Raw genomic sequence first — 14,938 nt, 5'->3', positions numbered from 1 at the left:
TCACTTTTTGAAATTGTTGTTAGAACCACAGGGCACAAACCCGCCTTGCACAAATGTACTGTTAAGGTTGTTATTTTTTCTTTTTAAGTTTTATGTATTTATTTTAGAGATAGAGCATACAAGTGGGGGGAAGAGCAGAGGGAGAAGGACAAGCGGACTCCGTGCTGAGCGCAGAGCCCAACACGGGGCTCAATCCCACGACCCGAGATCATGACCTGAGCTGAAATTAAGAGTCGGACACTTAACCCACCGAGCCACCCAGGTGCCCCGGTTAAGGTTATTTTTTAGAGAAGCTAAGACTTGTCATCTTGGACTGGCTCAGTCTCTGCAGTTCAGTGCACGGTACCTATCAGGATAAGAGATGGCTCCTGGGAAGCTGAGCATCTTTGCCACGATGCAGCCTCAAAGGTCTGGGGATGGGTTCGACCCAATAAGTTTATTCCAATAAATCATCCCAAAATAGGAACTTCATTGTATTTGTGTTTAATTGTGGTGTGTTTGTTGTGAACTTTCTTTAAAACCTTTCACTGGTATCCTGTGCCCAAGCTCCATGGCCCCTTCCTGCTTCCCCGCCATTGTCCCTTGCCTGCCCACAGCACTTTAGTCAGAGGGAACTACCCGAAGATCCCCAGAGAGCCCTGCCTGATGGACGCCCTCATGGTTTTCCCTATGCTGCTCCTTCTCTGGAAGGCCTTCCTGGCTTCCCCTCCTTTCCCTGACCAACGTTTTGTCGTTGCGTTTTCGAGAATCAGCTCGGGACTCATCTACTCTCTGAAGACTTTCATGGTTTTTCCCAGACACGTCCATCCACCTCTTCATGCATCAGTCTGCCCAGGCCCTTTGATAGGAGAATGTTCTCTCTCTCTCCCAGAATGTGAGGGCAGCGGTTTTATCTGTTTTCTTCATTGCTGTATCCCCAGTACCCAGAGTGTTGTCTGGCACACAGTAGTTGCTCAATAAATATTGACTGAAGGATTTCACTGGATTGCTATTTATTGCGTGTCTGCATGTGCAGGCCATGATCTCCTCCTCATCTCTTTTTTGATAGCACTTATAGCCTCGTGTTGTGTTGATTTGTTTTCATGCCTTTGACTGACTCAATCATCATCTTCTTGGAAACCTGAACTGTGTTTTATTCATCTTGGACTCCTCAGATCCAGCCAAGAATCTGGCAGAAATTCATAGTTGATAAAAGAGATGGGCTTAAACAACATGTAGTTAGAAAACCAAAGTTAGGGCGCCTGGGTGGCTCAGTTGGTTAAGCGACTGCCTTCAGCTCAGGTCATGATCCTGGAGTCCTGGGATCGAGTCCCGCATCGGGCTCCCTGCTCAGCGGGAAGCCTGCTTCTCCCTCTGACCCTCTTCCCTCTCGTGCTCTCTATCTCTCAAATAAATAAGTAAAATCTTTAAAAAAAAAAAAAAAGAAAGAAAAGAACACCAAAGTTTATTTTTAATTTTAATTTTTAAAAATATTTATTTGAGAGAGAGTGAGCATGAGCAGGGGGTGAGAGGCAGAGGGAGAGGGACAAGCAGACTCCTTGCTGGGCAAGGAGCCCGATGCAGGGATTGATCTCAGGACCCTGGGATCATGACCTGAGCCGAAGGCGGCTGCTTAACCGACTGAGCCACCCAGGCGCCCCTCGCATCCTACTCTTTATTTCACTTTGGGTCGTGACCTCAGGGTCGTGGGATCGAGCCCTGCGTTGGGCTGCACACTCAGCACAGAGCCTGCTTGGTTTCTCTCTCCCCCTCCCTCTGCCTCTCGCCCTGTGCTTGCTTACCATCTCTCTCTCTCATAAAAAAATAAATCTTTAAAAAAATTTTTTAAAAATAAAAAGATTTTAGAGTTGCCAGACTCTCTGGTACTCTGAGACCAGGAGTTGGGGGAGGCCGCCTGTCCCTGCCTTTCCTCACCTGCTCCCACTGCACACCTCAGCCCCCGTCCCTAATTCATTCTGCGTGACACTCCTTTGTCCCCTGCTTCTCAGCCGGTGTGAGCATTGTGGGTGCTGTTTGTACTGCACTGGATAAAACACACAACAGATCCGGCAGCGTATTATCCATTTTGTCTGTCATTTTTTTCAAGTGGAAATCTGCCCCTGATCTGAGATTGTAAGCCTCACGGCCCAGCTAGCTATGAGAGGAATTTGCAGGGCAGAGTGTGTGTATGCTTTCCCGGCAAGGCCCAGGGCAGCCCACCTTGTTTCCACTCACACTTTCTTGCCAACCACCCAGTCACATCACTATTGCTACTTGCAAGGAGAACCAGGAGAGCGGATGTAGCTATGTGCCCAGGAAGACAGAGGGAGCATAGGGTTTGTGCTGGAAGCAGGGAGGCCAGTGTGGCTTGCAAGAGGTTTAGGAGAAGTGGGCAGGGCTGAAGGACCCAGACGCCCTGTGAGGATAGAAGGCAGAGTTGTTGGGAGTGGGAGAGGAGACAAAGACAGGCTAGGAGATTGCACGCAGGGCTGGGGAAGTGGGGAGGCTGCTGGGCATGACAGCGAGACACTTTGAGGTGATGTGGCCACGACCAGCACATGCTGCTGAGAAACCAGAGGGAGAAGGGCCAGGGAGGCAAGGCTACTGGCCTGTGGCGTTTAGATGGAAATGGGGTTGGGATGGAAGAAGACCGGGGAAATGTAGGCTGGGGTGAAGGGTCTTTGCCTTGGAAGTAGACATGGAGAAGCAGAAACGAAGGAGTCAGTAGGGCTGGAGGCAGGGAAGCAAGACAGTGTTAGAAGTTAATTGGACACTTAGGTAGTCAGGACCAGGGTCCCCGACAAGAACACAAAAAAGCCGGGGCAGCTAAGACGAAACCACACTAGCATCCTATTTTACAGCTTAGACAGGACCACAATAGCATCCTGTAATGGGCTGAGTGGACTTTCGGGGGAAATTATGGTGTCCACGGTATCGAGGAGACATTGCCTGTATGCTCCTTTGAGCTGGGAGGAAATGAAGAAAAGAGCATTCACTCCAGCTCACAATAAAATACAGATTCTTTGAGAGAAAATCTCTTTGTGGTCCTGAAAGGAATAATCGTGGCCTATTGTAGATGCTTCATAAATATTTGCTCAGTGAATTAAATGAGCCGACTGAAAGCTGACAGAGGGATTTCTCCATCCCCCAGGCAGAGGGTAGTGTGTTGCTCATGCACAGATTTCGGTTTGCAACGCTTACCTTCTGCCCTCCTCCGCCCCCCATCCATGAGGGCTCTGTGGAGCAGGTGTGGCCCTGCCCTATCCCAGGGGAAAGCCCCGCCTCAGAGGGCAGTCAGCTCCCCCGCCTGTGTCCATCTCTCTGCCAGGCTCCCTGCCTGTTCACCAGTTTATTTCTTCCATCTTCATCCCAGAAATTGGGCCTGTCTGCCTCCTTTCCTGCTGGGGTTCCTCTTCTCCCACCCCTGCTGTTTCAGAATCAAACATGAATCCACCCTCCCCCCCTCCCCCAAACCAACACCCACATCTTTTTAGAGTTTCAGCCTTCAGCAAAAGGCAGGGTGGTGTGCGGATACCGTCACGATAGTGTGGCCCACTCAGACAAACCTGAATGAACCCCACCACACTGGCTAGGATGCGGGCGCTGGCTTTCACTGCAGGGAGAGAGGTTTTGGTGAACCAGATGTCCAGGGAGTTAGGTGTTACAGTGTTACAGCCAACAGTGGGTCTCATCCTGTCCTCCACTTCAGAGGCCCTGGAGCAAGGAAAGGGGAGCAAGTTAAAATAAAAAGGGATCCGACATTTGGAACACTTCCCTTGTCTTTATGTTACCACAGAGTGACTAAAAGCCATGAAAGATGTTTCAAGTTCCTGTTCCCATTCTGTTGCTTCTCTTGGAAGTTTGCCTGTAATGCCGTTTCCTTTTATGAGTCCTTGGAGGGTTGATGGAGGCATTTCTGGAGACCACGGACAGATGCTTCCTCCATGAGCTGAAACTCCATCCAGCTCAGAGCATCAGGAGCATCTGCACACAGTTGCGCTCTGCCCCAGTAGAAGCCCTTCCTGAAACTAGTTTCCATTTTTCCATGTTGAGATGAGGTCCCCCCCTCTCCTTCCATACCTGTTTTTCTGCATAAGAGAGAATGTTTATCCTCCAAGTCTGATAGATGGCAGGAAGATCTCTGCCTTGGGGGCAGCAAGGAAATACTAAAATCAGAGGGATGGGATCTGTGGAGCCAGAGTTTCCTACTGCAGCATTCAGCCGTGGCCTTCGTTGAGATGGAAGGGAGGCGGTGCTAAGAGCACTGGGGTCCAGGCAGCTGAAGCCCAATGAACTTGAGTTTCTTGGATGAACTGAGGCATGAGCTTTGGCATGTGGGCCTCTGATTCCTCACCCATAGAGAGCAGGACTGGCACCAGGCGATGGATTCAAAGTCCCTTCCTCTTGGAACTTGCTGTCTTCTGGCACCTGGACGAGGGCCCAAGTGTCAGGTCTCTGGCATCGGAAGGACGATCTAGAGAAGAGCTCAGGAGTAGAGGAGGAGGAGAAACACTTGGGCTTGTGGGGTCAGCATTCCCAGCTGGGCCTGCAGCACTCTCTGTCCTTTTCTTGGGCAGCAAGCAATTAGTTGTGGCTCTTTTCAGATTCTGTGCCAGATGGACCCGCAGCTATGTGGGAATCCCACTGCTGAGGTTGCTGCCTTACTCTCAAAAGGTGCTTCACATCTGCCATGCCCAGAGGCGCCTCAGGGGGTGTCTTTGAGGCCTCAGAGCCCTGCGACAATGACAAGATTCAATATATAGGTAATGGTGTCTCAAAGGCTGTTGAACACATCACTGAAGTCATTGGGCCTGCCCCAAGTAACAGGACACTCAACTTTGTGAAATAGGAGAAGGTTGACAAACTGATGATAGAGATGGGTGGCACTGAGACTAAATCTGAATTTGGTACAGGTGCCACAGTAGGGTGTCCCTTGTTGTGTGTGCCGCTGTAGCTGCTGAGAAGGGCTCCCTGTGTTGTCCCATTGCTGACTTGACTGGCACTTCTGAAGGCACCTTATGAGTTGCAGTTTGTTTGTTTGTTTAATAGTAGTCTCTATGCCCAACGTGGGGCTTGAACTCGCCACCCCTAGATCAAGAGTCTCATGCTCTACCGACTCAGCCAGCCAGCCACCCCGCAAGTTGCAGTTTTAATGTGGTCGTTGGTAGTTCTCATACTGGCAACCAGTGACAATACGAAGGTTGATGGCCCTGCCGTGCCTGTGCAGCGAACTTCCAGGAAGCCATGCGCGCTAGAGTGGAGGTATGCCGCAACCTCGAAGAATATTATTAAGGAGAAATAAGCTATTACCAATGAGGGGAATGAAGAGAGCCTTATTCCTAATATCCTAGAGATTAAAGAAGCCTCAGAGCCTCTAGAGTAGAGTTAGGAAAGCCGGACACACAGATCCACTTGTAATTGGCATGGGTGTGGCTGTCTCTTGAGTTCTTCAGGTCAGGGAAGGATGACCTGGACCTTAAGTCTCCCGATGATCTTAGCAGGTACATCTTCCCTGGCCAGCAGGTGGCCCTGTACAAGTTCTCCATCAAGGACTGGTAGCATCTGTTAAAAACCCCTTTGAGCAGGATGACTGGGAAGCTTGGGTGTTCACTGCGAGTGCAGGTGTCCGGGCAGTAGGGCATGATCTCGACGGCCAAGCTGAAATGAATTGCTAAGGCTGTGGATTGGGAATCCTTCAACTACCTCCTGCTTAGAGTGAAGCAGGTTGGCTCTGTGACCTAGTCTATTCCAGAATGCAAGCTGCTTCAGACCAATGGGAGGGGTGTTGGGGGTTGCCATCACTCCGGGGTGACCAAAGATGCTTTCATTGCCAACCTGGTGGCAGAGTTTTGCCCTGGACTGCTCAAGACAGTGTACCTTGAGAGTCAGAACTGGGCCGAGCACAAGCAGCTCGTCAGAACTAGAGTAGCTGGCAGCAAGCAAGGCTCAGGACACCAGGTGCCAGCAGGAAGCCCAGAAATTTTCACCGAGGAGGCTCTGAGCAGGCGAGCCCCTGAGCCCTTCCAGCTCTGGACAGCCAGTTAGACTTCCGCTGCAGACAGCTCCAGACAGCAGACCACTACTGCAGGGCCCTCACGAGGTTACCTCTCCTTTCCCTGATCCCTGGGCTTTGTCACTGCTTTATTAGAATTTCTACATCAGAGCCAAGCTCAGCTACTTGGAACCCAGTTTGGAAAGCCTAGCTTTGAAATCTTGTATCATTTCAGGGATACTTATGTTAAGCTATAATATTTATTTTCTCACCTGGTCCACGAGTGTCTGGAGCCACTTAGACTTACAGCACGAAGATCTCCAGGGGTGAAACAAAAAAATTCAATTATAAAATAAACAACAACAACAATCACAGAGGCCCAGAACAACACATCTGGTTTCACTTATATAAAAACACTGCAAATTCTTCTTGACTTCTTAGTGTTGAATGTTGTGAAGGCTCAAATGGGCATTGGCTAGCCCTGGGGCATCCTAGACCATGACGAAGGGCGAGTTCTCCGAGTCTCTGCTTCTGCCAGCAGTCTGGCTCCTAACACAGCAGGGAGGACACTTGACTCAGCTGAGGCTTTCTGGCAAAATGTTACAGAGGGGAGAGGAAGCGGTGAGCATCATAACTCCTCCAGCAATCAGGAGGAGGATCTGGGCCAGCGCCGGCATCCAGCCAGCTGGTGGAGGCGATCTTATTTTCTACATGCATCAGTGAGAGGGTGTGCAGAGAGCAGCCTGGGTTTGCTTTGCTGTTAAAAATTCCCTTACTGGAAAACGATCAATACTTCCAAAGTACCATATTTATAATACAGTGTGTTATTTCATTTTAAAGTGAATGGCCTAAACTCCTGGTGCCCCAGATAAAGCTGGGTCATCCTGATATCTAGCCTTCTCCTAAATCCAGCTTAAGAAAAGAAAGATTTTTGTCTTATCAATGTGGCTTTATTGTTCAAACAACAGTAAAGATGATAAAAGAAAAAATGTAATTTTAGTCCCTCTACACTAATGCCTCAGTTATCTTTATTTTTAAAGTTTTTGTTTTGAATCCTAATGCAGATACAATTTTATTTTCTGATTTTTTTTCTTGGTATGTTTTGAACTTTCAGTCTTCATCATTTTGAATGACTGTGTCATCTATGGAGGTGGTATACCATGTTTTTCTTATGGTTGAGGGATTTAGGTTTCTAAGATCATGCTATTCTCCATGACACTGCAGTATGTATCTTACAGAGTTTCCCCTTTCTTTTGACTGACTTCTTGTGATAAATTCCTGGGACTGGACCACTGGGTCAAAGGGTACAATGTTTATTGCCATGTTGTCTTGCAGAATGGTTGTGTAATGTGCAGTGCCTGCAAGTTAACTCTTGATTGCTGAATGATAACTACTTGTCTACTTATATAGTATCTTTAAAACATATTAAGTTGTGCAACAGACCATTTCAGTTACTTTCCTCCAGCTAATCGTGCAGACAGACCCTTTTTTTTTTTTAAGGAGAATTTTGATCATTAAAGTAACAACGAAACCGAACATTTTTATTACGCATTTACAGTTTACAAAGTGCTTTTGTATCCAGCACCTTCATTAACCCTTGTAATCCTCAGTGAGGCATTTGGGGTACGTGTTATCATTTTCACCCCTTTCGGGCAATGAAAATGGAGTGCGGAGCGTTTCAGGTGCATGCACCAGATGCTGATGGGTCCACACCCCGAGGTGCTCTGGAAAGACAGCCTGACCACTCTCTGCCCTCTTCCTTTGTTGCCGCACTTAGGACTTCGGCAGCCTGCGCTCCATCACCTCCCGGTGTGACTTGAAGGCAAACCTGGCCAGAAATGGCTGTGGGGGTGAGTTTGAGAGCCCAGCCAGCAGCACTCAGGTCCTGCGGAGCCTGCCTCTCAGCAGCAAGGGCTCCAGTCCCGCCAGCTCAGATGTCATTCAGATGACACCGCAGAAGATTGCCCTGAACCTGCGGCCAGGTGAGTGCCCTGGGGAGGGAATGGGTTAATAATGGGAAGGTGAGCTGGGGCAGGCTGAGAGCAGGGCTGGCAGACAGAAACGCTTGGTTCCCAGGCCCCAGGAAGCAGAGTATAAAGCCCCTGTGGACAGATCGGCATCTTTGCTATTTGTTTATTGAGGTAAAATATATGTAACATAAAATTGAGCATTTTAACCATTTTAAGGTATATAGTTCAATGGCATTAAATACATTCACCATGTCTAACTATCACCACCGTCCATCTCCAAAACTTTTTCATTATCCCAACCTGAAACTCTGCCTATTAAACGCTCATTCTTTTTTTTTTTTAAAGATTTATTTATTTATTTTAGAGAGAGAGAGAGAGAGTGCGCATGAGAGAGCGTGCACGTGTGTTCTTCAGAGCACGGGGAGGGGGAGCGGGAGAGGGAGAGAAGCAGACTCCCTGCTGAGCAGGAGCCCCTTGACCCTGAGATCATGGCCTGGGCTGAAGTCAAGGAAATCCAGAGGTGTAGGCTTAACGGACCGAGCCAGCCAGGTGTCCCTTAACACTAGTTCTTGATTCTACCCCCACCTTCACTCTTGGCAGCCACCATTTTACTTTCTGTTTTGATGAATTTGACTGCTTGAGGTGCCCCATATAAGTGGACTCATACAATACTTTTACTTTTGTGTCAGGCTTATTTTACTCAGAACATGTTTTCAAAGTTCATCCGTGTTGTAGCGTGTGTCTGAATTTGCTTCCTTTTTAAGGCTGAATAAAACTCCATTGTATGTGTATACTGCATTTTGTTGGTCCATTCATCCATCAGTGGACGCTTGAGTTGCTGCCACTTTTGGCTATTATGAATAATGTTATTGCATTTTATGGGAGGATACTGCTAGGTTTACTCCCTAGTTAATGCAAGTTTCTCAGGAGAGTGCTGCTTCCAGGAAAATGTATTTTTTCTTATCAGCAAATTCCATTTGAGTCCATGGCATTCTGAAGGGACAAACTTTTAGAGTAGTGTTATCTTATAACCCTAGAGCTCCTGCAAGCCCTAGAACTGACTGTGATATGAGGAAACTAACGGATTTTATGTACCTACTGTGTGCTAAATACCTGGCCTATTCTAAGGCAGCTAAGACCATTTTACACATGAAGAGCGACCTGCTGAAGGTCTGTCAGTTAGAAATAGTGACTCTGATTCCACTCCAGGTCTTTGCGATTACAAAACTGGCTTTTTTTAGTTTACCACTTTTTAAATATAATATTCTTTTTTTTAAAGATTTTACTTATTTATTTATTAGAGAGTGAGCGAGAGAGAAACAGCATGAGAGGGGAGAGAGTCAGAGGGAGAAGCAGGCTCCCCACTGAGCTGGGAGCCCGATGTGGGACTCGATCCCAGGACTCTGGGATCATGACCTGAGCCGAAGGCAGTCGCTTAACCAACTGAGCCACCCAGGCGCCCTAAATATAATATTCTGCATGTTAGAATTATGATGTCAAAAAGTGGATATGCATGTGTTTAAATTAAAAGTGTCACATTTTGAGAGAAGGTAGCTTATTTCCAAATTCCTTTGATTTTTAGCCTTTTCTTCTATCTCACTGCCTAAGAAACCATTGGCAATAACTACTTCCAGATGATTGATTTAGACTTCAGGGCCGCTTGGAGCTGGTGGCAAGATCATGGATGTGATTGGCCATCCTGGGTTCTAGCGCTGGCTCTGTGCCTAGCTTGGAGGTCCTGGGCAGGTTACCCCACCCCTTCACATCTCAAGGTCTTGGTCACCTTCATTCCTCACAGCTACGTTCAGAGGCTTAAATGAGACTTTTTGTATACATACACTTTAAAAAGTTAAAATTACCATTATTTTCAGAGAGTAGTGGCCAAAGATGCAGATTCTGGAGTCAGCGAGGTCTAGGTTTGAATAGCGATTCTCAGTGTCTCAGAGATGGATTTAGCCCAGCGCTGCCATCCTAAGTGCTTAGACATGCTTGTTGTTGCTGTCATCATATATTTAAAAATGTTTTATTCTGCCTATTGAATTGTCTTGGAAATAAGAAACAAAAGGAGGTGTACGTGGCCCTGCTAGATAGAGAGGCACAAGCTACTAGATTGCCAGGGATTAGTGCAGGGATTAGTTGAGGCTGCTATTTTTACAAGTCATCCACTGTAAGGGACACTTAGCCTTTTTGTTTGGTGAACTACCACGCTGAGAGAGAAGGAAGGGAGCCCTTGCAAAGCTGTGTGACTGGGTAGAGAAGAGAGAAGAGTCAGCTGAGTCTTTATGTGGGCAGCTATTTGGCAATGTCCTCTGGGTTAAGATAACTCATCTCCATACATGAAGACAGGCTCAGGGTCAGGGGCTGTGACCTAGAGGGGATGTGGGAATTGTGGCAGATGATTAAGATCCTGGAACATCGTGTGGAATAAAAGTAGCTGTCAATTAAGGTGAATGATGTATCTTCTTTTGTATTTACAGTATAACAGTAACTGAAAGGAAATTCTTGAGAAATCATCCACTTTCATGCGATGTTGTTTTTCATTTTTACTGGACCCTGTCTCTATTCACATGTTCATAATTTTCATAACACTTAAAATGTATTTATAATCATGCACTGTCTTCACTTAATAATTAACAAAGACCAAAATTCACATCGCCAACCAAGTTTATAGCTTCAGGTCATCATCAGGGGAGGTTCTTAACTTATATTTTTGGAACTCCTCATTTAGAATTGCTCTCAGAGCCTCTGGTTTTCTAAGAAATATATTCCTTCATGGTGGCAAATCCTTATTCTTTAGGGTAGATTTAGTTTAGGAAGAAGCTGGAGGGACACAAAGTCAGAGATGCCACAGTTTCGATCCTACTTAAAATCAGAATGAAGGTGTGACTCTGAGGCGGAGAGACTGTTGTTTGATTTACCAACCAGCTTTTTAAACAGCCCCCAATGAGCAGTTAAAGAAGTGACTGGAGTGAAGGCAGCCTTCTTGGGCAGAGTCCTCTTGGCATCACATGTATGCACAATACTGACTTATGCATAAAGCTCAGTGTATGTTCACTTAAGGGAGAAGGAAATCAGTTTTATTTTGATATGCTTGTGGTGGTTGTTAGAAAGAGCTCCGAGTCATCATATATATATAAGAAATGTTTTCTTTTGCCTATTGAATTGTCTTGGAAATAAGAAACAAAAAAAGGGTGTAAGTGGCTCTGCTGGACAGAGAGGCACAAACTACTGGATTGCCAGGGATTAGTGCTGGGATTAGCTGAAGTTGCTAATTTTATAAGTCATGGTATAGTCACATCTCCTGCTAAGCATTATGATACAGTTTCTGGTATTGGAAATAAAATAGAAAGCATGATCCTGTTTTTATACAAAATCATGACATGGGTGCTGTGTGTGAGCTCTCTGGTTGTGTGGAGGTCAAGGTAATGGAGGGGGTTGGCTGCCCAGTTAAAATACACCCAAATTGTGAGGTTGTTTGTAGAGCTGAACACTTGGAGGAGATCTGATGAAAATAGGAATTCCTAAAGGTCTGGAATCATGTGAATTTGTTTGTCAAATATAGAAACACCTGAAGCCAATGAAGCCTCTTAAAATCTTGAAAATTTTAATATTTTTAAAGAGACAAATCCCAGGTATTTATTTGGAGGAAGAAGAGAATGTTATGTTGCAGTTAGCAACATTCAGTTTACCAAGTGCATAGTTAACCTCAAGTTAGTCATCCCCTGACTCTGCTGAAGGCTTTCAGATCTAGTGGTTGGTTTTTCCATTATTTATTTTTAGAAATCCTTTTTTGTCTCCTCCCTTGCCCTGCTCCCCCATACCTCATAATAGATATTTGTTGAGTGAAATGTAACACTTTGCCAACCTTAGACTAAACTAGTCAAAGATAAGCCTCGGCATAATATGAGTGATGCTTCAGGAAAGCAAAGTTATTGTTCTAGGATAAGCCTAGGGGGAAAAGAAGAAAAATTTTCCTCTGTGTGGAACTTTTTGTTTTGGTTTTCTTTCTTTTCTTTCTTTCAAATTAAGATGTAAGTCACATACCATAAAAGTCACCATTTTATTTTTATTTTAAAAAATTTTTTAATTTTTTTAAAGTTTATTTAGTGATCTCTGCTCCCAATGTGGGGCTCAAACTCATGACCCCAAATTCAAGAGTTGCATGCTTTTTTTTTTTTTTAAAGATTTTATTTATTTATTTGACACAGACAGAGAGACAGTGAGAGAGGGGACACAAGCAGGGGGAGCGGGAGAGGGAGAAGCAGGCTTCCCGCCGAGCAGGGATCCTGACACGGGGCTCGATCCCAGGACCTCGGGACCACGACCCGAGCTGAAGGCAGATGCCTAACTGAGCCACCCAGGTGCCCCTACATGCTCTTTTGACTGAGCCAGCCAGACGTCCCAAGTCGCCATTCTAAAGTTATAATTCAGTGGTTTGTAGTATATTTGCAACATTGTACCACCATCACCATTGTCTTATTCCAGGACATTTTCCTCACCTCAAAAAGAAACCCTGTATGCATTAACAGTCACTCCTTATCTTTCTCCTCCGCGGGCCGGTCAGCCCTAGGCAACCACTCTACTTCCTATTTCTATGGTTGAGCTTATTCTCAACATTTTATATAAATCATATGATGGATGGCTTTTTATGTCTGGCTTCTTTCACTATGCATAATGTCTTCAGGATTCATTGATGTTGTAGCATTTATCAAGACTTCCTTCCTTTTTATGGCCAAATAATATTCCTTTGTGTATGCACAGATATGCCACATTTTTGCTGATGAATATTGCAACTGTTTTCACTTCGGGGCAGTCATGACTAATGCTACTGTGAACATTCATGCACAAGTTTTTGTGTGGACATGTGTTTTCAATAATCTTGAGTATATAACTAGGAGTAGAATTGCTGGGTCATATGGTAATTCTATGTTTAACTTTCTGAGGAACTGCCAAACTTTAAGCAGGATTTTGTATAAACACAGGATCATGTTTTCCATTTTGTTTCCAGTCCTGGAAACCGTATGTCAGGAAAACAATCTTAAAAAATTCTTAACAAAGGATATAAACTTTAGAATAAAGCTTATTGAAATGATAAATAAAAGGCTAGTGGTGATTTTGAAGCACTGGGGCAGTTAGAAAGGGTTTACTTAAGTCATTAATTTTCCTCTTTTAGCTCATTGACTAGTAATTTTGTTTTTTCATATTAAGTGTTTTATTTTGAAATAACTATAGGCTCACAAGAAGTTGCAAAAGTAATAGTGCTCTTACATACCCTTCCCAGCTTTCCCTGATAATGTTACAAAACCAAAGTGCATTACTAAAACCAGGAAATTGACATTGGTACAGCACTAGTAACTAACCTAGAGGATTGGTTGCTTTTGAGATGGGTTTCCTGCCAGCCCTTACATGTGCTGCTTTTTTCCCCTCTCCTCCCGGGTTCTACTTTGGAGGTGCCAGTTACCTGACTTCGGTATTGCTTCTGTCACCCAGACTGACATAGTATATACTTTATTAAAAAGTCTAAGAAAGACTTGATGGTAGATGGATAAGAGGTTGGCTAATATAGAATGTTTGTGCCTTCCCCCCAACATTCATAAATTGAAATCCTAACCCCCAGTGTGATGGTATCAGGAGGTGTAGGGTCTTTGGGAGGTGCTTAGGTCATGAGGCTGGAGCCCTCATGAATGGGATTAGTGATATGAATTTAAAAAGACCCCCAGAGGGCTCTCTCCTCCCTTCTGCCATGTGAGGTCACAGCAAGAAGTCAGCAGTCTTACAACCCAGAAGAAGGTTCTTACCAGAACCCAACCATGCTTGCACCCTGATCTTGGACTTAATTAGAGGCTTCAGGACCACGAGAGAGAAATTTCTGTTGCTTATAAGCCCCCAGTCTATGGATACTTGTTAGAGTAGACCAGATGGACCAAGACTGGGTTATTTTCAAGGAAACTAGGAATGCCAGGCCCTAATATTCGGGGCAGACACTGGTAGAGGCCAATCATGTCTTCACATGGTTCCTTCCTTGGTTCCATCCGTCAAGAGTCAGAATTCTGCAGTGAGGAGTGGGGTGCAGTATGGCACACCGGCCTTGTGCTAGACCAGGGAGACAATTCTTTGGTTCTAGGTGTGGATTTAATTCTGGGATACTAATTACCTTCTGCTCCAATAAACAGAAGAGCTAGACGATTGTCCTAAGGTGTGCACCTGGGCCCTAATTCCGTGTTCAGCTGAGGTCCTGTTTGTAATATAGCTGATTTTAATGTGTCCCTTCTTTCTTTCAGTTTTTGGCACAGAAGGGTAATTCTGAGGAATCAAAAACTACTTACATTTATTTGGGGATGGCAAGAGTCTTTATTGGTTGGAATACTACTTTGTCTGAACATTTGAACAAAAATTCAGTCTTAAAAATACCAGAAGTTCATGGTGGAATTCGCTCCTTCACTCCCTCTTCACTTTTTTTTTTTTAAAGATGTATTTATTTGTTTATTTGAGGGGGGAGGGGCAGAGGGAGAAGGAGAGAATCCTCAAGCAGACTCTTCCACTGAGTGCGGAGCTCCACGTAGGGCTTGATATCATGACCCTGAGATCACGACCCTAGCCGAAATCAAGAGTTGGCCACCCAACCCACTGAGCTGTCCAGGCACCCTGACTCTCTCTCTCTCCACTTTTGATTGAAGGGAGGGCAGAGAGAAAACAAACTTTGAAAGTACATTTCAAGTGGTTGGTTGATACTTGATTACAGTAGGAGAACCTACACTTATAAACTGAGCAAGCGGTAGGAATTCTGCACAAAGCACTGTTGGAGCTGGGGGCTTTGGAAGTGGGAAAAACCAGGACACAGGAGGGACTGCTTGCCGCATCCTCACAGCTGCGAGGTGGTCAGCTTTTTTGGGGTGTGTGCTTCGTCTCCTGTGTTTGATCCTGCCATTGGCCCCAAGTGGCGGGGGGGGGGATATGTGGAATGGCCCCAGAGAAGAGGGCACAGCTGCAGGGGAGG

The 14,938-nt window shown here is 45.5% G+C and overlaps 1 protein-coding gene and 1 pseudogene across 2 annotated transcripts in view; both read left to right on the top strand.

The window, feature by feature from the left end:
• The window catches only part of ITGB5 (integrin subunit beta 5), a 111,633-nt gene that overhangs the window by 12,313 nt on the left and 84,382 nt on the right, over positions 1 to 14,938 (top strand). For both annotated transcript variants that reach the window (XM_025875551.2, XM_073894721.1), the window contains exon 3: positions 7,749 to 7,953. In XM_025875551.2, coding sequence (XP_025731336.1) covers positions 7,749 to 7,953 — 205 coding nt within the window. The remainder of the gene's footprint in view (positions 1 to 7,748; positions 7,954 to 14,938) is intronic.
• Positions 4,670 to 6,024, top strand: LOC112823471 (alpha-enolase-like; annotated as a pseudogene).

Source organism: Callorhinus ursinus, unplaced genomic scaffold (assembly GCF_003265705.2).
Source record: "Callorhinus ursinus isolate GAN/ISIS: 27379988/994484 unplaced genomic scaffold, GSC_fseal_2.0 scaffold1, whole genome shotgun sequence".
Classification (NCBI taxonomy): Eukaryota; Metazoa; Chordata; class Mammalia; order Carnivora; family Otariidae; genus Callorhinus; species Callorhinus ursinus.
Note: the sequence above shows the minus strand (reverse complement) of the source record. Positions and strands in the feature narration are given on the sequence as shown.